The following is a 26,297-nucleotide window of genomic DNA, read 5'->3' as shown; positions in this document are numbered from 1 at the left end:
GTAATCCTAACCCCACCCCCAGCAGAGAGACTATGCCATGATTGGCTAGGAGCTGAAGGAGTGCACCCCTCAAGGCCCAGTACCTTCCTGCTTCCCAGAGATCACTTCTGCCTGAGACTGTGAAAAGAGGAAGTCAAACTCCAGAGGTAAATCTCTCACCAGATCAGCCAAGATAGCCAGCTGCTTTCTGCAAGAAAGAACAAAAATATAAAAGTTAATCGTTAAACACTCTTCTCACAATTAGCTTCAACTTGCACTTCTACCTCATTGCTCACATAGTCCATCCACTAGTTGAGCCATGCTTCTTTTTGGCACTTCACTTGATTTTAAAGGTTTAAACTGCCTCCAAAGTATATCCTTCCACTTAAAAGGCAATATGATACTAGTAATACTTTTTCTTTGTGTAATTTTATAATTCAAATAGTATTAAAAGATGAGACCACAGTTCTGTGCCTCTCACAACGCTGAGTATATATAAGTGGCAGGAAGCACAGTTTCATAATTGCATGATTCCTAACTACTATGAAGGGAAGCTGTCAGACTAAGGAACACAATCTTATCCTCAGATCTTACACAATACAGAAACAACACCTCATATTACCACACAACAAGCACTGTTAGATCCACAAATTAATATCCTTTACAAAACTGACAATGAACTTTTTAATCTCCTTTTATATATTTCAAGGGCTGGGTTTTGTTTCTTTATAAAAATCTTATCATTTGAAAAACCCCAATCAGGATCAAAATCCAAAGGTTATAACAATTTGGGGACAAAGTCTGAATCTTAGTATCTAGGGTTATTTTCTCCTCTCAAGTTTTATGCTATCAGTATTATTAAAGAAAAGCAAAGAAACAAAGCTAGAAGTAATAATATGAATCTAGAGAAAGTGGTTAAAAACAAAAGCAACTATCCTGGATCTTTAAAATAACTCATTAGAAAAATATTCTATTGGCTCAGCATGACTTAGTGAAGAATGATAACACTTAAAAGTAAAGAATATATTTAAAGTAATAATTTTCTTTAAGCTCAGGTCATGATATCATGGTTGTGAGATCGAGCCCTGCATCAGGCTCTGCACTGAGCATAGAGCCTGCTTGGGATTCTCTCTCCTGCTCTCTCTACCCCTCCCAGCTCGTGCACGCTCACTTTCTCTGTCTCTCTCTCTCTCAAAATAAATAAATAAACATTTTGTAAAAAAAAAAAAAAAAAAAGGAAAAACAAAGTAATAATTTTACAATATACTGTCAAATACAATTTCTAAAATAGCTCGTTGTTATACATAGTAAATTCTTACAATAAGAATTTTACATGGGGAACAAGAGGGATTATTTTGCTCTCCCGAGCTACTGGATATGTTTCCAATTGGCTATTTGCTTAAAATAAACAAAAAGAGGGCTTGCTGATTTGGGGGACAATATGGAAAAATGGGCACCCACATACACTGGTGTTTGGAATGTAAATTACTGGTATGATCTTTTTTTGTTTTTTTAAGTAGGCTCCATGCCTAGCCTGCTTCGGATTCTGTGTCTCCCTCTCTCTCTGCCCCTAACCCACTTGAATTCTGTCTTTGTCTGTCTCAAAAATAAATAAACATTAAAAAAATTTTTTTTCTTTAATTAAGTAGGCTCCATGCCTAATGTGGGGCTTGAACTTCTGATACTGAGATCGAGAGTCAATGCTCTACCAACTGAGCCAGCTAGGTGCCCCACTGGTATGATCTTTTGGAGACTAATCCAGGACTTTGTATCCAAATTTTTAACGTGCTTAACTTTTGACCAGCTATTACGTTTTTAGAAATTTATTGCAAGGAAATCATCAGATAAGAATACAAAAAGGAAGCGAATACTGCAGCTTTATAAAAATGAAAAAGTGACAACCTGTTAAATAATCTATGTCATATCCATATAATGTAACACTAGACAGATATTAAAAGAAATGAGGTCGACTTATACGCTATATGTATTGACATGAAAAGATGTCCAACATATTTTGAGTTCTAAAAGGTTATGAAACAGTACATACAATATGATCCCAACTTATATTAAACAATAAACAAAAAACTTTTTCACGTACTGCACAGAATAGAACTTTTGTTCCTAAAATTCAATATTGTTTCTTTATTTAAAAAAAAAACAAAAAAAACTTTCAGTGGCATCCGGGTGGCTCAGTCAGTTAAGCATCTGACTCTTGGTTCATGATCAGGTCATGATCTCATGTTTAGTGAGTTGGAGCCATGCATCGGGCTGTGCGCTCACAGTGCAGAGCCTGCTTGGAATTCTCTCTCTCTCTCTCTCTCTCTCTCTCTCTCTCTCTCTGCCCCTCCCCTACTCGCACTTCTCTCTCAAAATAAATAAATAAGCTTTAAAACAAAACAAAAAAAAAAACCCACAAAAACAAAAAACTTTCAGTGGCAAAATGCTGATAACTGTTGAAGCTGGGGGCTGAGAAAATAAGGATTCATTATGCTGTTCTATTTTTATTTATGTTTGAAATTTTCCAGAACAAAAGTTTTTTTCCCCCTTAAATGTCACCTTGTACTACCTTTGTAATTTCTTTTTAAAGGCATTTTCATTACAAAACAAAAAAGAGGTTAGTCTAACAAATTGTTAGTCTAGGCCTTGGACAAAGAAATAAAACCTAGTGATAACACATTTCAAAATATAGTCCAGGTGATTTAAACCCATTTTGAATATTGCTCACAAATGCTAATATATTAGTAGTAGAGCACTAATTATACAAAACAGGTTCTTACAGTGATGGCTATATTTATGTCAACAACTACAGCTGCCTCAAGAGGTAGCAATGATTTCATAAGCCCAGGATAGATATAGGCATTATTTAGAAGAGGTGATCAGAAAACGAATTAAAAGACAAGCTCTTCACAAATTCTTAAGATAAAAAAAAAATACAAATATTTGGAGCCTCCATGCTGACAGTGAACATCTTAGACAAATGGAATGGAGTTACACAGTGGGTTTTGTCTGCATAGAAACTTCTTTGACAAACAATGTCAATGTTGAGTGACATCAGATGAGGCAATCCTTTCTTTTGCTCCAGACCCACAAAAGGGGGCCAAACCATCACCCTCCTGGTCAGCTCTGCCTTTTTGACTCCCTCATCAACTTCTGTGGCCTTCCTCCCCCTTTCTTGGTGTTGACCTCAGACCACTCACAAGCCTGTGATGTGGCACCCACTGTGTCACCTATACTCTTCCCAGGGTTTCTAAATTCTGAACTATATGATTATTACTTATGTCAGAATCAAAAATTCTAACTTACGTGTGTAGTATGGTTAACAACTTTGTAGAAATTACAGAGAGATGTACAGAGAGAAGGGAATATGACAAAATGAAACACTTTCGATAGGGCAATAGGGATATAAGTTTGTTGTTTATTTTTCCTTTACTGCAGCTATAATATTTTAAAATTTGGTTTTAAAAATTAAAAAACACAAATGTTGTTTTGTTTTGTTAAGAGAAAGCACGCATGAGAGAGGGAGAAGGACAGAGGGAGAAAATCTCAAGCAGGCCCCACGCTGAGCACAGAGCCTGATGCGGGGCCCAATCCCATGACCCCAGGATCATGACGTGAGCTGAAATCAAAAGTCAGACACTCAACTGACTGAACCATCTAGCCACCCCAAAAACAAAACCAAAAAAATGTTCTTAAGTTTATGTATTTAGAGAGAGCGTGCAAGCAGCGGAGGAACAGAAAGAGAGGGAGAGAGAGAATCCCAAGCAGGATCCATGCTGTCAGCACAGAGCCCAACACGGGCTGAATTGCAAGAACCATGAGATCACGACCTGAGCCAAAATCAAGAGTCAGACGCTCAACTGACAAAAATGTTTTAAAGGCCAAGATTTATGGGAAAACAAGGGGTTAAAATAGGTCTCTCATTTCAACAAATGGTTATATAAAATAATCTGCTTCTCAACAGCAGACAAGATAGTAAACCATTAATTGTGTATCTAAAGAGAAGGAAAGAAGCCCATTGAAAGAACTGTGGACATATGTTACATTGTCCTGCACGTCTGGCATAAGCAGCACAAAGCCTTACCTGCATAGCCACGGTTTTTGTTGCTGGCCAAGAATACAAAATAAAACTTTCTGGAAAAGGGAACTGTTATTTACCAAGAAAAAAATATCTAAGCTAACAAAAAATACCTGCTGCCTATGAGACTTTGAACATTCCAGAAGAATGAATTCTAAAGTGAAGGGAGCTCACTCCCACCCCATGACCATAAGTGTGAAAGGGCCAGGGAAGTGTCAAAGGGGAGAAATTACAAACAAGAATGTGTCTGACCTAAGTACAGCCACTGCCTCTTCCTCCTCTTCTTCCAAAGAAGAAAGAGGGATTGGGTGGCAAGATACTGGGCTAAATTGCCAAGGTCAAGTGGAAAAGACTTGGCTGGATGAAGCTGAAAAAAACTGTTCTAAAACAATGGAGACTGAGCTTTGTAAAGCAGCACCATGACCAGGCAGTTAAGGAGAGAGCAGCATTCCTTCCTACCGACCCCCAGGTACCCAGTTGCTCAGGTCAACCTCCTACAACCCTTCTGTTAACTGTGCTCCCCTTCTAGTGATCTAAATTTATCACCATCACCACTGCCCCTCAGTAAAAACTAAGAATCATTACAGCCATCACAGATAGATATTGATCCCAAAGAAGCAAATGACATGAAGCTCTGAACAGACTGAAATAACTGCGTGCAGGGGTGGCTTTGCTCTATTTTGAGCCAGGAGTCTTCCAGTGCCACCTGTGAACTCTGCATGGTGCACCCACAGCCCACCTTCAGACCAGGGGACTGCAAAGAATAACATGTGGAATCAGCCTGGCAACTCTCATGCCACGCATTCTCCTGTGTTCTTCAGACCCCCTATCTCACCTCTCAGGGAGAAGCCTCATGCCTGCTGTGCACAGGATGTAAAGAGGGGTCTCCTTGTGCTTCTTCACAGGCACGTGAGCAGCAGCAAAGCTCAGCAGAGGACGAAGGTAATCACTGGCATGTTCTGGAGTGTCGGCCATTGCAGAGATTCCTTAAGTAAGACAAAATACTTTAAATTTTTTTTTTCAACGTTTATTTATTTTGGGGACAGAGAGAGACAGAGCATGAACGGGGGAGGGGCAGAGAGAGAGGGAGACACAGAATCGGAAACAGGCTCCAGGCTCTGAGCCATCAGCCCAGAGCCCGACGCGGGGCTCGAACTCACGGACCGCGAGATCGTGACCTGGCTGAAGTCGGACACTTAACCGACTGCGCCACCCAGGCGCCCCCAAAATACTTTAAAAAGCAGATCACATGGATTCAGAAGACTGATACTCCATAAAGTTCTGCATAAGGTCCTAAACACTTATTTATTTGAGAGGACGGGAACAGCAATGAATGAGATCTCTCCCATTATCCAGACTCGCAAGAAAAAAAAGGGAATAGCTTTCTTTCTGCCTCTTCACTCTCTCCTCTTTCATGCCTGTAGCAGGTAAAGAGACTGACAACAAAATACATGCCAAATAGTACCTGGCTTGATTTTTTTAACCACTGGTTGGCTGTTGCGGTCTCTCATCTGCTTAATGTCCAGTAAATCATGAGGGTTGCCATTATGTCTTGGCCAGAAATAAACAAAAATCCGGGAGCCACTGCTGCCACAATCCACGACAAGTCCGTAATTTAGAGTTGGGTCTTCAGTGTTGGTTGCTTCAAGCTCCCCTACTCGAGCCAAATACCTGAGCCAGGCAAAAAGAGAAACTGGGATTAAAGAGTTTTCATGAAGTGGCCACCTGTGCCAGCCACATGGAACCACACATCCTGAGGAATGAAACGACACTGACCATAATTAGTGATGTACATAGATAATGCCTGGTTTTCTTCCCGAGAGCCATTGAAATGGCAGTGGGGGCAGTTCTGAAACTGGCTGGGATACCAAATGTTTTACCATCTTTAAAGAGCTTCTAGGTCTAAGCAAATAACTATTTTTTATTGTTATAAGCCACCGAGATATGGGGCAGTTTGTTATACACACTAGTTAACTAAAACAATCCTAATAATTTCTCTTCTATCTCTCTATCCTTTCTGTACATAAACATTAACACTACTTTGGAATGATTATCACTTAATATGTGTTTCTGGGTGGCCATATTTATGGGGCTTTTTGCTTTGTACTTTTTACTGCTAGAACTGCATTAATAAAAAATGTATTTCATAAACACAGTAGTTATTCTTTTCTATATCTTTTAAAGTATTTTACAGTCATAAAAAGAATGCTTATAAAATATGTATAAATAATAACAATAAAACAATGTACCCAACACCCAGTCTAAAAAAATAAAACATTACACTGTTAAAAAAAAAATAGCTTCTAGGCCCTAGGACATCAGAATTTTGTGTTGGAATTTTTTCAGATTCTCATTATAAGATATTTATGTGGTGGACAGCAGGAAGATGAAACAAGTAAAGATGCTACCATCAAAACACCAAGGTTTGAGTCTCTCAGCTCTGGCACTTTATGCTGTGTGACCTTCAACAAGTTACCTACCTTCTCTCAGACTGTTTTCTCATCTATAAAATAAGGATACCAAGTCTCTGCCCTCATACAGACAATGTATGCTGAGTGGTTAGCACAGCGCTGTACCACTGCCACTGCTTTTACTGTTATGTGATAATAATTGGGAAAGCAAATAGGAGAAGACTCTCTGGAGAAAAGAGCTGAAAAGTCCAGAAGAAAAGAAGGCTAAGAGTAAGTAAAATGCTCCTGAGTCTTAGGCTTTAATAAACATTAAGGTTCACTTAGAACCTGAGAGTCTGAAAAGTACAAACACTGCTGAACTTCTCTTTGAAGAGAAGCCCAGTGAGAATGGCTTTTAACTTATTATATGGAAAAAGCTCTTTCTTGGTGCTGAGAATACATACTGCACAGTAAACAGATTAAAACGTTGTCCTGTAAATTCTTTTAAATTTGATTAAGTATTACTATAGGTTGAGCTAGTAGTTGAATAAATGCTTTGAAAGCGATGCTGTGTATTTTTTCAAGTATCACCACTAAACTCCCTTCCTTATATCTGCCCTACTCATCCAACACTGTATTTAGAGCTAATTCCTAGATCCCCTAGACCCTTACACAGAACCCCTCAGAACTAGGTTTTGTGGGGGCACCTGGGTGGCTCAGTCGGTTGAGCAACCGACTTCAGCTCAGGTCATGATCTCATGGTTTTTGAGTTCGAGCCCCGTGTCAGGTTCTGTGCTGACAGCTCAGAGCCTGGAGCCTGCTTCTGATTCTGTGTCTCCCTCTCTCTCTGCCCCTCCCCCACTCATGCTGTCTCTGTCTCAGAAATAAACATTAAAAAAAAATTAAAAAAAAAAAAAAAAGAACTAGGTTTTGTGAAGCCTGAAACTAATACCATTGGATAGTTGTTGTTTTTGTTGTTGTTGTTGTTGTTGTTGTTTTTAAGAAAGATTCAACATTACAAATACGAAAAGGGGCCTACACATGTAAGGGGCCTTGAAGTGTAGGTATCACTAGCTCTTCGGTAAATCTACCTCTGATCAGACAATTAGCCACATGTCCCACCCCTCACAATAATCTAGGCCATGTTTACTGGTGATTTGACACTGCTATGCAGACCACACAGTTCCCCGCTTTGGGGAGGGAAAAGCAAACCTTGATGAATGGATGAGCATATAGAATCAGTTCTGAAATAAAAAAGTAGAGTTAAGTACCTTTCCTACTCTGCAATACAAAATAAGGGAGGATCATATATTTGAGCTCCAGTGTCTGCTGTAAATGATTACATAGGATAGGGTCAGGTAGAACTTTTTTCTGGATCCAATATGAGAGGGAGTTATGGGAAATGAAGCAGGTGGTAAAAATCTGTTACACTCTAGCAAGTTTATGTTCCCAAAGACTGTTTCACCACAAACCAACTCATAACAGCTCACTTCTATCACAAAAAAGCTGGGAAGATATCTGGGTTCAAGTTACAGAACTCTTGCAAATACTGACCTCACACAAGGTAAGCCATCTCTAGCCCAAAGTGACTTTTCATTTCCTACCCTAGCAATCTTTCTACTTCACATGCTTCACAGATCTTTCTCTGCTTTCCCTCTCTCAAAACCTTTCCCTCTACTTTTCTGACTAGATTTTAGACCCCATTCCCTCCTGCTTAATGAATAACTTTTCTCCAGTACACTGGTTCTCAAACATCTAGGCTCAGGACCCCTTTTGTATTCTTAAAATTTATTGGATGCAAAAGAGGTTTTGTATATGTGGGTTACATCTATTTATATTTACCATGTTAGAAAATAGAACAGAAAATTTTTAATATTTACTTAGATAAAACAATACTCTTTACATATTAATATACTTTATAAAAATAACTTTTTAATTTTTAAAAAAATTTTTTAATGTTTATTTTTGAGAGACAGAGAGAGCAAGCATGAGCAGGGGTGGGGCAGAGAGAGAGGTGACACAGAACCTGAAGCAGGCTCCAGGCTCTGAGCTGTCAGCACAGAGCCCAACGCGGGGCTCGAACCCACAAACTGTGAGATCATGACCTGAGCCAAAGTCTGATGCCCAACCGCCTGAGCCACCCAGGTGCCACCAAAATAACTACTTTTTTAAAACAAAAAAATAGAAGAGTGACATTGTTTTATGGTTTTGCAAATCTCTCTACTGTGTAGATTAATAGAACACAGCTAGATTCTCATACTTGCCTCTGTATTCAATCTGTTACAGTATGTTGTTTTGGTTGAAGTATATGAAAAAAAATCCAGCTTCACAGAGACATGTTGTTGGAAAAAGGAATATTTTAATAACCCGTTTAGATTCTTCTTTGATACTACACTAAAGTTCAACAAGTGGGGTTTCTTAAAGGTTAGCTGCAATGTGAAATCTAAAACCCTATCTAAGAATGTTTTATACTCCGTAACATTAACCATTAGTCTATCTTGCACTTTGAATCTTGCGCTTTGAATGTGCATTTACCCCGGCACAATTTTGTAACGTCTTATACTGGGAAATATTGGTTCACTGAGCTATGCAAATCTCCCTAACATTGACACATTTCATTTTACAACATTAAACACACACACACACACACACACACACACACACACACACACACACATTAATATCACTACCAATATTATCAAGAAAAGTCTTTTTCGGTGGGGGGATGGGCTAAAAGGGTTAGGGGCATTAAGGAAGGCACTTGCTGGGATGAGCATTGGGTGTTATACACAGGGGATGAATCACTGGAATCTACTCCTGAATACATTATTGCACTATATGCTAACTAACTTGGATGTAAATTTAAAAAAAAAAAAAAAAGTCTTTTAAGTATTAAGAAGCTAGCAGACTCATGGTGGCAGATACAAATGTTCCAAACTGCTAATTTTCACTTGAAAGCTCAGATGTTATCACTGGCAATAAAAACTAACAGTTGGCTTCCTTAAAGTGACAGGATTTTACTTCATTCATTTTTCAAGAAGAGCGTTACAAAATATCCATGTCTGAAAACCAAAGTTTTTCTGGCATTCTTTCAAGTAAGAATAATATTCCGTGATAAAAGCAGCTAGGTTTAACTCACACCCCAAACAATTGCCTAAGGGCTTTTCCTCAAGACAACTCAGTGTGCAAGAGAAGTGCATACTTCCAATTTTGTCACACAGAATATGAAAAAGATATTCTTTTTTTTTTAAACATTTTTATTATTTATTTTTGAGAGACAGAGACAGAGCATGAGTGGGGGAGGGGCAGAGAGCGAGGGAGACACAGGATCTGAAGCAGGCTCCAGTCTCCGAGCTGTCAGCACAAAGCCCGATGCAGGGCTCGGACTCGAGAACCTCAATATCATGACCTGAGCTGAAGTCAGACGCCTAACTGACTGAGCCACCCAGGTGTCCCATGAAAAAGATATTCTTAAATGGAACCTGAATTTTTTCCCATTACAACTGTGTGACAGTGACGACTACAATAACTAACAGTAGAATTTGGTGCCTCCATCTTGATTTGTGTCAAGGCACCTGCAGTTCCACCTACCTGTTGCTTTGCATCACTAGTATATATGTCAACTCAGTGAAAAGGGCAAATAGCAACATACTAGCCAAGAGGGAGAAGCAAATAAAGTATCCAAGGACAGATGAATAAATGAACAAAATGCATTATATACATAAAATGGATATTCTTCAGCCTTAAAAGAGAAGGAAGCTTTGTCATATGCTACATATGGGTGAGCCTTGAGGATATCATGCTAAGTAAAACAAGCCAGTCACAAAAAGACAAATATTGTGAGTTCCACTTACATGAGAGATGGGAAGCAGCCATATTCATCAAAACAGAAAATAGAATAGTGGTTACCAGGGGTTGGCGCAGGGAGGGAAAAAAGTGGAGTTGTTGTTTAATGGGTATAGAGTTCAGACTTGCAAGATGAAAAAGTTCTGGAGATTGGTCAAATAACAATGTGAATACACTTAACAGTACTGAACTGTATACTTAAAAGTTGTTAAAATGGTAAATTTTATGTTATGTGTTTTTTTCCAATTAAAAGAAGGGCAAGCAATCCCTATCAAAATAACACCAGCATTCTTCACAGAGCTAGAACAAACCATCCTAAAATTTGTATGGAACCAGAAAAGACCCCGAATAGCCAAAGCAATCCTGAAAAAGAAAACCAAAGCTGGAGGTGTCACACTCCCGGACTTCAAGACGTATTATAAAGCTGTAATCATCAAGACAGTATGGTACTGGCACAAAAACAGACCCTCAGATGAGTGGGACAGAATAGAGAACCCAGAAATGGATCCACAAACATACGGCCAATTAATCTTTGACAAAGCAGCAAAGAATATCCAATAGAATACAGTCTCTTGAGCAAATGGTGCTGGGAAAACTGGACAGTAACATGCAGAAGAATGATCCTGGACCACTTTCTTACACCATACACAAAAAATAAACTCAAAGTGGATGAAAGACCTAAACGTAAGACAGGAAGCCATCAAAATCCTAGAGGAGAAAGCAGGCAAAAACCTCTTTGACCTCGGCCCCAGCAACTTCTTACTCAACACGTCTCCAGAAGCAAGCGACACAAAAGCAAAAATGAACTATTGGGACCTCATCAAAATAAAAAGCTTCTGCTTTTATTTTTATGTATATACATATATACATATGTGTGTGTGTATATACATATGTGTATATATATACATATATATATACACACACATACACACACATATGTATACACACACACACACACACACACACACACAAATGGAATATTACTCAGCAATCAAAAAGAATGAAATCTTGCCATTTGCAACTACATGGATGGAGCTGGAGGGTATTATGCTAGGCGAAACTAGTCAGAGAAAGACAAATATCATATGACTTCACTCATACGTGGAATTTAAGATACAAAACAGATGAACATAAGGGAAGGGAAGCAAAAATAATATAAAAACAGGGAGGGGGACAAAACAGAAGAGACTCTTAAATATAGAGAACAAACAGAGGGTTGTTGGAGGGGTTGTGGGAGGGGGGATGGGCTAAATGGGTAAGGGGCATTAAGGAATCTACTCCTGAAATCATTGTTGCACTATATGCTAACTAACTTGGATGTAAATTAAACAATAAATAAAATTTTTTTAAAAGGGCAAATAACATCTTAGTATTATTATGAAAATAGCTTTGGCCTAATTTTGGCCTCACAAACTCCCTGAAAAGGTTTCAGGAACTCCCAAGTAAACACTTTGACAACCACTGCTGTAATGTGACCTTCTTTTTCCCATCTGCTTCTCTACCTATTCCTCCCCCTTCCCTTCTTTGACATGACTTCCCAGGACCTGCATGTGAGACCGGAAACCATCAAAACCCTAGAGGAGAAAGCAGGAAAAAAACCTCTGACCTCACCTGCAGCAATTTCTTACTTGACATATCTCCAAAGGCAAGGGAATTAAAAGCAAAAATGAACTATTGGGATCTCATCAAGATAAAAAGCTTCTGCACTGCAAAGGAAACAATCAACAAAACTAAAAGGCAACCAACGGAATGGGGAAAGATATTTGCAAATGACATATCAAACAAAGGGCTAGTATCCAAAATCTATAAAGAACTCACCAAACTCCACACCTGAAAAACAAATAATCCAGTGAAGAAATGGGCAGATGACATGAATAGACACTTCTCTAAAGAAGACATCCAGATGGCCAACAGGCACATGAAAGATGCTCAACGTCACTCCTCATCAGGGAAATACAAATCAAAACCACACTCAGATATCACCTCACGCAGTCAGAGTGGCTATAATGAATAAATCAGGAGACTACAGATGCTGGAGAGGATGTGGAGAAATGGAAACCCTCTTGCACTGTTGGTGGGAATGCAAACTGGTGCAGCCACTCTGGAAAACAGTGTGGAGGTTCCTCAAAAAATTAAAAATAGATCTACCCTATGACCCAGCAATAGCACTGCTAGGAATTTACCCAAGGGATACAGGAGTGCTGATGCATAGGGGCACTTGTACCCCAATGTTTATAGCAGCACTTTCAACATAGCCAAATTATGGAAAGAGCCTAAATGTCCATCAACTGATGAATGGATAAAGAAATTGTGGTTTATATACACAATGGAATACTACGTGGCAATGAGAAAGAATGAAATGTGGCCTTTTGTAGCAATGTGGATAGAACTGGAGAGTGTTATGCTAAGTGAAATAAGTCATACAGAGAAAGACAGATACCATATGTTTTCACTCTTATGTGGATCCTGAGAAACTTAACAGAAGACCATGGGGGGGAGGGGAAGGAAAAAAAAATTAGAGAGGGAGAGAGCCAAATCATAAGAGACTCTTAAAAACTGAGAATAAACTGAGGGTTGATGGGGGGTGGGAGGGAAGAGAGGGTGGGTGATGGGCATTGAGGAGGGTACCTGTTGGGATGAGCACTGGGTGTTGTATGGAAACCAATTTGACAATAAATTTCATATTTAAAAAAACACAAAAAACAAAAGTTATCCAAGCTCTGGCACTCAGGAAAAAAAAAAAAAAAGAAGCCTCCACTCAACAGTGCTGACTCTTGTGATATTCACAATGATTTGAAAAGGCCTCCTCCTTCTGTTTTACAATGTGGAATGTCATTATTCCCTTTAAGCAGTTTGTTTATATTCCAGTATGCACTCCTAAGACTTCTTTCCTATTTGTTTGTTCCACCTCTGCACTTAGCCTATTAAGTTTCCCAAGAGCAGACACCTTATTTGCAGTATCTCCAACTGTCACAATGCTCCTCACATTTCCCTGACATGTATCAACCAACACTGACTGGTTTGGTCCTAGAGCTCACTGTATGGAGCTGCAGGTCTGTCAACTCCTCTATGTCTTTATTAGCTGTCTAGCTATACATACTCCAAATCAATTGGTCTCCTTTTCAGAAACTTTCAATGGCTTTCCAAAGCATCCTGTCATCCTCCTGGGTTCCTGTCAAGATAAGCAACTTTACAACTCTAATCTGCATGCAACTCAACTTTGCTTTCCCTTCTCTTAGAAGTCTCCATGTGTACATTGGCAGAAAAATGTCACCTGACATTTGAACATAAGGGAGTAAGAAAGGACCAGGCAGCAATTTTGCTACACTTCCCATTTGAATTTTTGCTCAATGGTTGCAGCCAGCAGGAAGTCTCCATTTTTCTCATCATGCATACAAATGAGTAACTGAAAAACAATTTTCCCCTCTTGGAAGTAATAGTATCACATCTTTCTGGAACTCTGACCTCTTCTGATCTAATCAGGCTTCTTACACTTTGCAAACACCGAAGGTCTTCCTCTGTCTAGGCTCCTGACACAGATAGATCGATGGTCCTTTCTTGCATTTGTGACTTGCAGTCCCGGCCTTAGCCATCATTATCAATTACTTGCATTGCTGGACTCTCCTGCTTTGCTGATATTACACTAGGTTAATTCCTAAAGAGGACCTAAAGCCCAAAAGAAAAGTTCCAAAATCTTTGGAATCCCTCACATCTAGTTTCCCAGGAGAGATCTGATTCACTATCACACATATTTACCCCCCTACATACATACATGCATATACCCTTTCTATTTGAGAAACTTGATTTCCCTCTAATCACTGCTGAGTCAATGAAAGGAAAGTTACTCACATATACATCACCCAAAATAAAACTGAAGACAGTGGCTTTCACTGCCACTATCCTGAAAACATTAACAGCATTAGGGCAGTAACTGACCAAACCATTACTTAGCTTACAAAATCAACACTAATTATGCCACTTCCAGAGTTCAAACAGAACTCAGCAATGCACCAAAAGTCCATTAAATGGCTCCCATCAGCATGGAGCCACCAGCTTTTTGCTGAATATCATCATAGTCTTTCAACCCCATTCAAGACTCAGAACCAAATATAACATTATAGAGAAAGCAGCTGTGCGCGACTGATGATAGTAATACATACCCAGGAAAGCATCTTGTAAGGTTATTGCTTATCTCCTAACAAGATTCACCAGAGCATTAAGGAGCATTTATAGTTTAAAGCTCTGCTTATAAACACTATTAACACTGTTAAAGGACAAGTGAATAAAAGAATAAATGTCAATAAATGCCAAGTAAATGCCTTCGATTTCACCAGCAAAAGTCTCTGAATGGTTCTATTGTACATAAGAAGCCTGAACTTCATCTGCATATCCTGAAGCTTATCATTTTTTTTAACATTTATTCATTTTTGAGAGATGGAGAGAGATAGAGCATGAATCGGGGAGGGGCAGAGAAAGAGGGAGACACAGAATCTGAAGCAGGTTCCAGGCTCCGAGCTATCAGCACAGAGCCCAACGTGGGGCTCGAACCCACAGACAGCAAGATCATGACCTGAGCTGAAGTCAGAACCTTAACTGACTGAGCCACCCAGGCATTCCTGAAGCTTATCATTTTTATCCTAACCAAAAGCAATGTCTCTTTTCAACTTACTTTAAACAGAATTGAAACTCCTAAGGAAAGTCAGTACTGAACCCACTGCTGATGCAGAACTTTTCACTCATAGTTATACCCTGATGACAAAGGAATATAAAGGCACCATCTTTCAATTGCTACCGAAGACATTCTCTGGAACAACAGTAAACCAGACAAATATTTCCCATCTAATGAAGACAGTAGTGGGGCTACAAAAAAGTGAATCATACTAAACATTAAGGTTAAGAAAAAATGTATTGTAGATACAGAACATTTACATAAGGATAGTTTACCATTTGTCTTGCACTATATATATGTATACATGCTAAAAGTGCCCCTTGTACTAAAAATTATTAATAAATTTTAACAATTTACCTAGCATCCAGGGCTAAAATTTTCCAGTGGAACTCTGTGATATGGAAATATTCCCTATCTCTCCAATGGGATACCCGCTAGCCACCATAGGATAGCTGTGGCCAGTGCACACCTGAAATGTGACTAGTGCAAGTGAAGAACTGAATTTATTGTCTTTTAATTAATTTAAATTTAAACAGCCATTGTGGCAAGTGGCTACCCTATTGGATACCACAGTGTAAACAATAATTTTTGTTGAATAAATGAACAATGAATAAATAAATGTAAAATATGCATTAAGTCTGATGAAGTTGTTAGAGCACATCTTATAATATATGGCACATGCCAGACAAACAGTTGATTAAAACATGTATCTAACAAAAATTATTCTTAAAAATAGCTTTGCTATGCATGTAGGGGTAGAGTGTATCTAGGAAACCTCTGTACTTTCGCTTAGTTTAGCTGTGAACTGAAAACTGCTCTAAAAAATAGAGTCTATTAAAAACAAAAACAGCTCTGGATTCTACCCTTACTGACACCCACCCCATCACTCTCTAAATTTATCTTTTCTTAAATTCTAGTTCTGATGCAAACTTCCTGTTTTCTCCTTCCAGAAGCAATGTTGAGTAAATGTTCATAATAAACAAACAAAAAATACCACAACTCTTTAAAATTGAAACTACTGAGGGAAAACCCTCATACAGCCTTCTAAAATCCTGGGTCATATTGCCTGGAGGTGATATGCTAGCTCCACCAATGGCTGAAAAAAATTCAAATTAAAATATTTTTTTTTCCATTACAAACTACTGACCTAATTTTATCACGTGAATTGGAACAAGTTGAAAAGATATGACTTTGTATTACATGTAATATACAAATCACAACCATAAACATGTGTCCTAAAATTTTTGTAAGCTGTTGAACTAAAGTGTTTCCATCAATTCCTAATTATTTCCTTGATCATTTTATCATCAGCTTGTGCTCACCAGTACCTAATCAATAGCAGCAGCCAGAAAAAAAAATTCTGGGAGGAAAATTTTAATTGGAGATAATGCTGCCCATAACCTTCAGTGTATATCTGGAAGGCAGAAGATGGAATTAGTGAACAGAAAAATCAAGTTTATTTCAAACAATAAGACTAACCCCCATGATGCAATAGGTAGTCCTAGATGCTTTTCTCTTTTAATCCAAATGACAAAACTATAAGGCAGGCATTTGTACCTCTACTTTACACATAAAGAAAATGAGATTCCAGAATACAAGATGTGCACAAGGTCACCCAACTATTAAACGATGGGTTGTTTAGCTCTAAAATTAATCCTCTTTCCCCTACACCTCAACACTTCCTCTCCAAGTAAGCATAACTGAAACTTACAGCATGGTTCCTAACTTAGGGTGCACATTAGAATCACCTTTAGAAGGGGTTCAATTATTCGCATTTTTTAAAGGTCCCCAATGATTTGGATACACAAAGTTTGAAAATCACTGATTTAACACAATTATTATATTTGTAATAGAGAAGTTTTAATAAAATGTGTAGAACTGCTTAACACTATAGAAATGGTCTGCAGAAATTTTGAATTATTCAGTCAACTTTTAATAAATTTCCTTTCTCCTGCCTCACTTGTTAGGGTATTATTGACTATTGTCATCAGTGTGCCCACATCTAATGACTAGCAAACCCTTCCTACTACCACCATCTAATTTGCTGTTTATCTGCTGTGTTCTGAGACAGGAGAAAACCAAGCTAATTAAAACAGTGTGTAAAATAAAAGCAAACACAGTCTATGGGAAAGCCTATCTTATCAGTAAAGAACATGAGCTTGTACTTCATGAACTTAGTGATAACAACTTTAGTTACTCAGGGCCTCTTCTGATTAACTTCTGATTCTTAACTTTGTTCCTGACTCTACATAGTTATACATAAACTATTCTCTCATTGGGAAATAATTATTCCTTCACATATGCCTCCCTAACTAGATTATGAACCCGATGAGTTCAGGAGCCACGTTTTATTCATCTTTGTACCTTAGCATCTACAACAGTGTCATGCACACAGCAAGCTCCCAACGAATGTTTGCTTCCAAATTCCAAAAGGGGCTGCCATGAGTGAAAGGTGATGATATATAGTAATTTGTGGCAATATGCATATAACCTTTCATTAAAGAATAGGAGCTCTAGGCTATATAGCTGCTGGTTGCTCAACCAGAACATTATGGGTTACTAGGACTTTGGTAAAGTAACGACAGGCGTAGTCTGTGTGTCCCTTAGTTCTGCAGTTAATCTGTTGCTATTAATTCAACCTAAGTATTTATCAGATCTGGCTACTTGGGGCATAATAATAGACAGGAACTATCAGATCACTCTATCTCCCACATATCCCTCAAATGCATTTACTTCTCTCCGTTGTCGTTGCTTCCATCCAAGTTCAGGCGACCATCATCTCTGTACTGAGTATTCCTATCCATCTCCCTCCTTTCATGTTTATCCCACAATGCCACCAAAGTAAGCTTTCCTTATTTTTTAAAAATTTTTATTTATTTATTTATTTATTTATTTGGAGACAGTATAGCAGAGGAGGGTCAGAGAGAGAGGGAGGGAGAAGGGGGGAGAGAGAGAGAGACAGAGAACATCCTAAGCAGGCTCTGACACTGTCAGCATGAAACCCACATGGGGCTTGAACTCACTAACTGTGAGATCATGATCTGAGCCAAAATCAATAGCTGGATGCTTAACAGACTAAGCCACCCAGGTGCCCCAAAGTAAGTTTTCTTTAAAAAGCAATTCCAATCATACCACTCTTCAAAGCCTTTCAAAGCCTTCCCTCTGCCCTTAAGAAAATGTCTAAACCCCCTCAAATGACTTAATAAGCCCAGCGTGATCTACCTCTCCAGCCATATAGCTCACCACTCACTCTCTAACAGTTTTTATTGTAGCCATGTTAACCTACACAGAATTCCATAATGATACCTCACTGTCTTCCGGTGGAAAACTGTGCTCAAGTGTGTCAAGAAAATCTCAATAAGCATTTAAAACCCTCAAATTATGGATTTAGTTCTCTGAAGCTAACAGGCTTCTTAAAGCCAATTGCTGACAACTACAGTCATCTAAACAAATGTTTCTCTTCAGAAAGAAAGAACAAAAAATATAAATAAATATAAATGAATAGTGCTACTAGAGAAGGAAAGGTTGAAAACATAAACATCTTGAGAAAAGGTACCAACGTCTCCATGTCCTGGTACCTATTATCACCCAGCACATAGCAGCTGCTCAATAAATGCTTGCTGAACGAATGAATGACCAAAGTGAATTGGAAATGAGAAATTCTGGGGACAGAACAACATAGAAATATTAAGGGAGTGATCACAGGTCTCAATTCTGACCAGAAAAGATAGAAGGAAAGGGCTGCTGGAGGTTTCCAGGAAGGGTCCTCTTCATTCATATACAAGAGCACAGAAGGCCTGTTTCTCTCCTGTGGGACATGAGTGAGGATGCATGTAGCCCTAGTTGCTACTGGTTGTTATTTCACAACAATTCAGTAAACGGATGCTGTAGAAAACAGAGACAGAGATTCTCATCCTGACAGCCAATGTTGAACTTATTATGGTCCTTTACACCTGGACTTCTAGTCATGTGAGCCAATAAACTATCTTATCATTTAAGTCAGTTTGACTGTCACTTATAATCCAAAGTCTCCTGATACTGTCTGAGAAGGAATACAGAGAAAATCAAGTTGATGATGAACACAACATGTCATCATTTCATTTTGTAGCCTAATCAGAAATTAACCTCAAAAAAAATAGCAAAATGAATCACTGTTATAAAGGAATATAGATCTTCAATGCAACTGGTAAGGCATTAAAACTATATCAAATAATGGGGGGCCTGGGTGGCTCAGTCAGTTGGGCGTCCAACTTGAGCTCAAGTCATTATCTCACGGTTTGTGAGTTCAAGCCCCACATTGGACTCACTGCTGTCAGTCTGTGAGCACAGAGCCCACTTTGGATCCTCTGTTCCCCTTTCTCTGCCTCTCCCTCACTGCGCTCTCCCAAAAATAAGTATTAAAAAAATATATAGGGGCGCCTGGGTGGCGCAGTCGGTTGAGCCTCCGACTTCAGCCAGGTCACGATCTCGCGGTCCGTGAGTTCGAGCCCCGCGTCGGGCTCTGGGCTGATGGCTCAGAGCCTGGAGCCTGTTTCCGATTCTGTGTCTCCCTCTCTCTCTGCCCCTCCCCCGTTCATGCTCTGTCTCTCTCTGTCCCAAAAATAAATAAAAACGTTGAAAAAAAAAATTTGAAAAAAAAAAAATATATATATATATATATATGTATATCAAATAATTCAGATGTATTTTCTGTAAAAAAATAAAGGTATTCATATCTCACTGGATGGAATTAACAGTAAGTTAGACTTGATAGAAGAAAATACTAATGGACTGGAAGGCACAGCAATATAAAATATCCAGAAAGAAACTCAGAGAGAAAAAAAGACTAAAAAAAATAAATAAATGAGCTGTGAAAAAGCTTCACATGGTTCAATATATATGCGATTGGAGACACCAAAGGAAAAGTGGAAGAGGAAAGGAAAAAATGAAGAAATAATGGTCAAAATTCTTCTGATTTTGATTAAAAAACATAAATCCATAGATCCAATTATGAGCATATCATAAGCAAAAGAACCATAAAGAAAACTACATTAAGGTACATTACAGTCAAATTGTTTGAAACCAGTGATAAAATCTAAAAAGCAGCCTGAGGAAAGTCACTTGATGTACACAGAACAAGATTTAAAAATTATAGCAGACTTCTCCTCAGAAAGAATGTAAGTCAGAAGACAGTGTAACATTGTTTTTAAAGTAATGAAAGGAAAAAAAAAAGATCAACCTAGAGTTCCATACCCAATGAATTTCTTTTAAGTTTATTTATTTATTTTGAGAGAGACCGAGAATGAGTGCACAAATGGGAGAGGGGCAGAGAGCAAGGGAGACAGCAGATCCAAAGCAGGCTCCATGCTGACAGCAGAGATTCTGATGCAGGGCTTGAACCCACAAACTGTGAGATCATGACCTGAGCTGAAGTCAGACACTTAACCAACTGAGCCGCCCAGACACCCCCCAACAAATATTTTTAAAGAGAAAGCAAAATGACTTTTTTAGTCACAGAAGGTGAAAGAATTCACCAACCACAAACTCATACTACCAGACTTGTTAAAGGAAATCTATTAGACAAAATGAATATCCCACCAGGTAGAAATATGAACTACACAGAAGAATGAAAAGGCCCAGAAATGGTAAATATACTAGCCTTTTTTTTCTTATTTTTGAAATCTCTTTAAAAGACAACTGAATGTTTAAAGCAAAAAATAACAATATATGGTGGAGTTCATAACATATGTAGAAGGAAGATGCATGACAATAATAGCACAAAGGCCTAGGGGAAAAGGTAAAGAGGTACACGGGAAGAGGAAATATATTACTTGAAGATAGACTATGGTAAGTTAATGACGTATATTATAAACCATAAACCCTAAAGCCACCACTAAAATAAAAACAAAAATAAAAACAAAATCCCCAGAGTTACACCTACTAAGCCAACAAGAGATAAAATGTACTCAATTTATCCTTTCTTAATAAAAGCCCTCGTGAAAGTTGGGATAGAAGGAACATACTTAAACCTCATAAAAGCCATTTATGAAAAGCCCACAGCTAATATCATCCTCAATGGGGAAAAACTGAGAGCTTTCCCCCTGAGATCAGGAACACGACAGGGATGTCCACTCTCACCACTGTTGTTTAACATAGTGTTGGAAGCGCTAGCATCAGCAATCAGACAACAAAAGGAAATCAAAGGCATCAAAATTGGCAAAGATGAAGCCAAGCTTTCATTTTTTGCAGATGGCATGATAATATACATGGAGAACCCGATAGACTCCACCAAAAGTCTGCTAGAACTGATACATGAATTCAGCAAAGTTTCAGGATACAAAATCAATGTACAGAAATCAGTTGCATTCTTATACACTAATAATGAAGCAACAGAAAGACAAATAAAGAAACTGATCCCATTCACAATTGCACCTAGAAGCATAAAATACCTAGGAATAAATCTAACCAAAGATGTAAAAGATCTGTATGCTGAAAACTATAGAAAGCTTATGAAGGAAATTGAAGAAGATATAAAGAAATGGAAAAACATTCCGGGCTCATGGGTTGGAAGAATAAATATTGTTAAAATGTCAATACTACCCAAAGCTATCTACACCTTCAATGCAATCCCAATCAAAATTGCACCAGCATTCTTCTCGAAGCTAGAACAAGTGATCCTAAAATTCATATGGAACCACAAAAGGCCCCGAATAGCCGAAGTAGTATTGAAGAAGAAGACCAAAGCAGGAGGCATCACAATCCCAGACTTTAACCTCTACTACAAAGCTGTAATCATCAAGACAGCATGGTATTGGCACAAAAACAGACACATAGACCAATGGAATAGAATAGAAACCCCAGAACTAGACCCACAAAAGTATGGCCAACTCATCTTTGACAAAGCAGGAAAGAATATCCAATGGAAAAAAGACAGTCTCTTTAACAAATGGTGCTGGGAGAACTGGACAGCAACATGCAGAAGAATGAAACTAGACCACTTTCTTACACCATTCACAAAAATTAACTCAAAATGGATAAAGGACCTGAATGTGAGACAGGAAACCATCAAAACCCTAGAGGAGAAAGCAGGAAAAGACCTCTCTGACCTCAGCCGCAGCAATTTCTTACTTGACACATCCCCAAAGGCAAGGGAATTAAAAGCAAAAATGAACTATTGGGACCTCATGAAGATAAAAATCTTCTGCACAGCAAAGGAAACAATCAACAAAACTAAAAGGCAACCAACGGAATAGGAAAAGATATTTGCAAATGACATATCAGACAAAGGGCTAGTATCCAAAATCTATAAAGAGCTCACCAAAATCCACACCCGAAAAACAAATAACCCAGTGAAGAAATGGGCAGAAAACATGAATAGACACTTCTCTAAAGAAGACATCCAGATGGCCAACAGGCACATGAAAAGATGCTCAACGTCACTCCTCATCAGGGAAATACAAATCAAAACCACACTCAGATATCACCTCACGCCAGTCAGAGTGGCCAAAATGAACAAATCAGGAGACTATAGATGCTGGAGAGGATGTGGAGAAACGGGAACCCTCTTGCACTGTTGGTGGGAATGCAAACTGGTGCGGCCACTCTGGAAAACAGTGTGGAGGTTCCTCAAAAAATTGAAAATAGACCTACCCTATGACCCAGCAGTAGCACTGCTAGGAATTTACCCAAGGGATACAGGAGTGCTGATACATAGGGGCACTTGTACCCCAATGTTTATAGCAGCACTCTCAACAATAGCCAAATTGTGGAAAAAGCCTAAATGTCCATCAACTGATGAATGGATAAAGAAATTGTGGTTTATATACACAATGGAGTACTACATGGCAATGAGAAAGAATGAAATGTGGCCCTTTGTAGCAACGTGGATGGAACTGGAGAGTGTGATGCTAAGTGAAATAAGCCATACAGAGAAAGACAGATACCATATGTTTTCACTCTTATGTGGATCTTGAGAAACTTAACAGAAACCCATGGGGGAGGGGAAGGAAAAAAAAATGAGGTTAAAATGGGAGAGAGCCAAAGCATAAGAAACTCTTAAAAACTGAGAACAAACTGAGGGTTGATGGGGGGGTGGGAGGGAGGGAAGGGTGGGTGATGGGTATTGAGGAGGGCATCTTTTGGGATGAGCACTGGGTGTTGTATGGAAACCAATTTGACAATAAATTTCATATATTAAAAAATAAATAAATAAATAAATAAAATAAAATGTACTCAATTTAAAAGAAGGGAGAGAAACAGGGAGAGCAAAGAGCAAGATGTGACAAGCAGAAAACAAACAGCAAGGCAGATTTAAACCTAAGCATAATCAATAATCACATGAAATGCAAATGGCCTAAACACTTCAAATAAAAGGCAGACATTCAGACTGGATAAAAAGCAGTTATTTATAAAAAGACTGGATAGATATAAAATATAAAGAAATAAAGGCTAAAACTATAAGGATGGAAAAACATCTATAATGCTAACACTACTCAAAAGAAAGCTGAAGTAATTATATTAGTACCAGACTAGTAGATTTCAGGCCAAAAAATATAATCAAGGATAAAAAGAGTCATTTAATAATGATAAAGGGTCAGTTCATCAAGAATACATAACAGTCCTAAACATTTATGCATCCATTAAGTCAGTCCACCAAAACAAGAATATAGAAAGACGCCTTTCATGGTTAAAATGCAACATCAGCATTCCTGAATCAAAAGTGAACCCTGCCAAAATGGAGCTTAAGATCTTCTTTATGTAATAAGTGGCATGCAATTTTACTAATCAAAGTGCAGTATTCCCCCAAAAGGGTCAAAGGTAGTCCTGTGTGAAATGTCAAAATATTTATGACTTCAATGCCAAGTCTGATCAAAGTGATCTAAGGTTGACTCACCTTTCATATTGCCTATCTCGTGGCAATGAAGCACCCCAATGTCGAAAGTCCATGATTAACATAAGTAAAAGGAGGCAGGATATGAAGAAGAGTCCTAGGAATGCCACCCTCTGGCGGGGAAATGGGTTCACTGTGGGCACAGTGAAGTACCAGGAGGCTGGGCAGAGGTAGGAAAAACTGATCCTGAAATGAGACAAACATTAGTAAGAAAAGTCTCTACATCTGAGTGCCAAAAAAAAAAAAAAAAAAAAAAGGCTTTTAAACTGTATTAAAGCCCTTCCTGATAAAGGCAAAAATGTATGCCACCACCAGTCTATAGAAGTTCTTTTAGTCTCAAATTTTAGAAAAGGACCTATATGATTCATTGTGCTTCTACTATAAATCAGAAAAGCCTTATCTTCTCTTTTCCCAATGTCTGCACTTTTGGGTATAATTCAAAGAATTACAGTTCTCATGTTTATGAAAAGATCACTAGTCTCCCTGGTCAACCTCACAACATTGAAGAATCAGAGCAACTACAACATTCCCACCAAGAATGATGTCAAAAAACTGGATAATCTGTATATTTATTCAACTAATTAAAAAATATTTTAATAGGTAATATATGCACATGAAACAAGTTTAAAAGGATATATAGTGAAAAATGAGTCTTTTGCCTTAACCTAGCATTTCCTACTGAAAGGCAAGCACTGCTACCCTGTCTCTACGTATATTTCCAGGGGTATTCTATGTTTACACGAGCATAAATATATATCAGATATGACAATATGCATGTGTGTATCTCATTCCTCTGGTTTTACACCGTACCTACTGTTCTGCATCTTTCCCCACTTACTCTATTTGACAACTGTTCCATTTGGTACATGTAGATCCACACTAATCTTTTCTGGAAGTTCCAGAGTATCACACCATATGGATATACATATTCAACTATGAATCTCACTTCCTATATTGATTCAAAAGGACCTCGGTCTACTTTCAAACAAACAAACAAACAAACAAAATCTTTGTTTAACCTCCTCAAAAAGCACACAGGCTCACTCAAATGGAAATCTGAAAGAACATTACATTTTAGCACTTTCCGGAGCTGAGCAAGCACTCAGTCTACCACCCTGGGGTTATGGGCTAGAAACTATGGTAGCATTTGCCTAAAAAAAAAAAAAAAAAAAAAAAAGTAACTTTGATCTTCTCCCCATCCATCCGAGGAAGCTGCAAAGTCCAGATGCAGCACTAGGGCAAACCTCACTTGTTAAAACCTCCCAGGGCCCCTCAACCTATCTGCCACCCCCAACTGAGCCCCTAGCTGAGGAGAAAATGTGCAGCCTTACCTAGCCATGGGATCCCTTCAGTGGTCTCAGTGCCTGTCACCTCCTTTTCTTTTTGCCCTGAGAAATGGGTCTCCTTGTCTCAGGCATCTCCTAAGTCTGCAGCCTGTTAAGAGTTCGTTGGGTTTCAGGCTTACCTCCAGCAGTGCCCACAGGACTAGACTTCCGAGGGAAGGCCAAGGCGCCCACCCACCTACTCCAGATGCGTCCGCTCTTGTTCCTGGGGCCCAGCTGACTCTAAGCCGGCTCCCGGGGAGCCGGGCATTCTCGAGGAACCGGCGCTCCCCAGGTGGCGGGGGTTGGAAGACCCACTCCCCCTCCCCGCCTCTCCCAGCCCCGCGGCCCTCCCGCGCTCGCACTCACGGGTCGAGAGTCCCGCAGTCTCCCCTGGCACCGTTCCGCTCGGTCCAAAGCGGTTCCCCAAGGCCTTTAGTCCAGCCGGAAAAAACCTTGGGCGGGCGGCGGCGCCACGTCCCCAAGGAAACCGCAGGGAGCCAATGACTGACAGGAGAACCGCGGAGAAGAGCCCACCCTCCACCCAGCAGGAGCAGCCTGCGAACTTGCTCCGCCAGCCCCACGTCCTTTCGCCAGAGTGGCCAATCCCCAAGAGCGTTCGGCCTCTAATCCCCGCCCCGGGATTTCGAGCGCGTCCAATCCGGAAGGGCGTCGTGCCGTAGCTCCGCCTCAATAGACCGGCGTTGGGCGCACAGGTGAGCTGTGTCGAGCGGTGGGTGGATCCTCTGCGCCAGCTGCGTTCTCGGTGGTGGTGCTGTTTCTTAGCTGGTTGCTTTCTACGTTGCAGCTTTCAGAATTGTGCAGCTCCCGGTGGGTGGATCTTGGAGTGGCCGCGAGAGAAGTGCATCCCTTTCCCACAACCAGTTGGAGGTATTGTGTCCACCAGCCCTGATCTCCGGAATCAAACCTTCGCTATAGCCTCCTAGAGTCGTGCCCTGGCCTCTTTGTCTTGTCCTGTTAGAGAAGCATAAACTGGAGACCACATCGTCTATACCGAAGCGCTTATATCTATTCATTCAGCATTCATTGAATGTTTGTGTGCCATACATGAGCCGCTGTGCCCCTGCTCTCCCGGACCTTACAGTAATACATACAAAGGTAATGTTTCCTTAATGTTTTTCCTCCT

At 39.4% G+C, this 26,297-nt stretch overlaps 1 protein-coding gene across 1 annotated transcript in view; it reads right to left on the bottom strand.

Moving 5' to 3' along the window:
• The window catches only part of ENTPD7 (ectonucleoside triphosphate diphosphohydrolase 7), a 51,362-nt gene extending 25,726 nt beyond the window's left edge, over positions 1-25,636 (bottom strand). The window contains exons 1-6 of the mRNA XM_045438532.1: positions 25,520-25,636; positions 25,160-25,262; positions 23,832-24,014; positions 5,520-5,725; positions 4,890-5,040; positions 84-187 (exon numbers count right to left, since the gene is read on the bottom strand). Of these exons, the coding sequence (XP_045294488.1) occupies positions 84-187; positions 4,890-5,040; positions 5,520-5,725; positions 23,832-24,014; positions 25,160-25,167 (652 nt within the window). The 5' untranslated portion in view covers positions 25,168-25,262; positions 25,520-25,636. The remainder of the gene's footprint in view (positions 1-83; positions 188-4,889; positions 5,041-5,519; positions 5,726-23,831; positions 24,015-25,159; positions 25,263-25,519) is intronic.
• Positions 25,637-26,297: the final 661 nt, after the last annotated feature.

This window comes from Leopardus geoffroyi, chromosome D2, assembly GCF_018350155.1.
Source record: "Leopardus geoffroyi isolate Oge1 chromosome D2, O.geoffroyi_Oge1_pat1.0, whole genome shotgun sequence".
Classification (NCBI taxonomy): domain Eukaryota; kingdom Metazoa; phylum Chordata; class Mammalia; order Carnivora; family Felidae; genus Leopardus; species Leopardus geoffroyi.
Note: the sequence above shows the minus strand (reverse complement) of the source record. Positions and strands in the feature narration are given on the sequence as shown.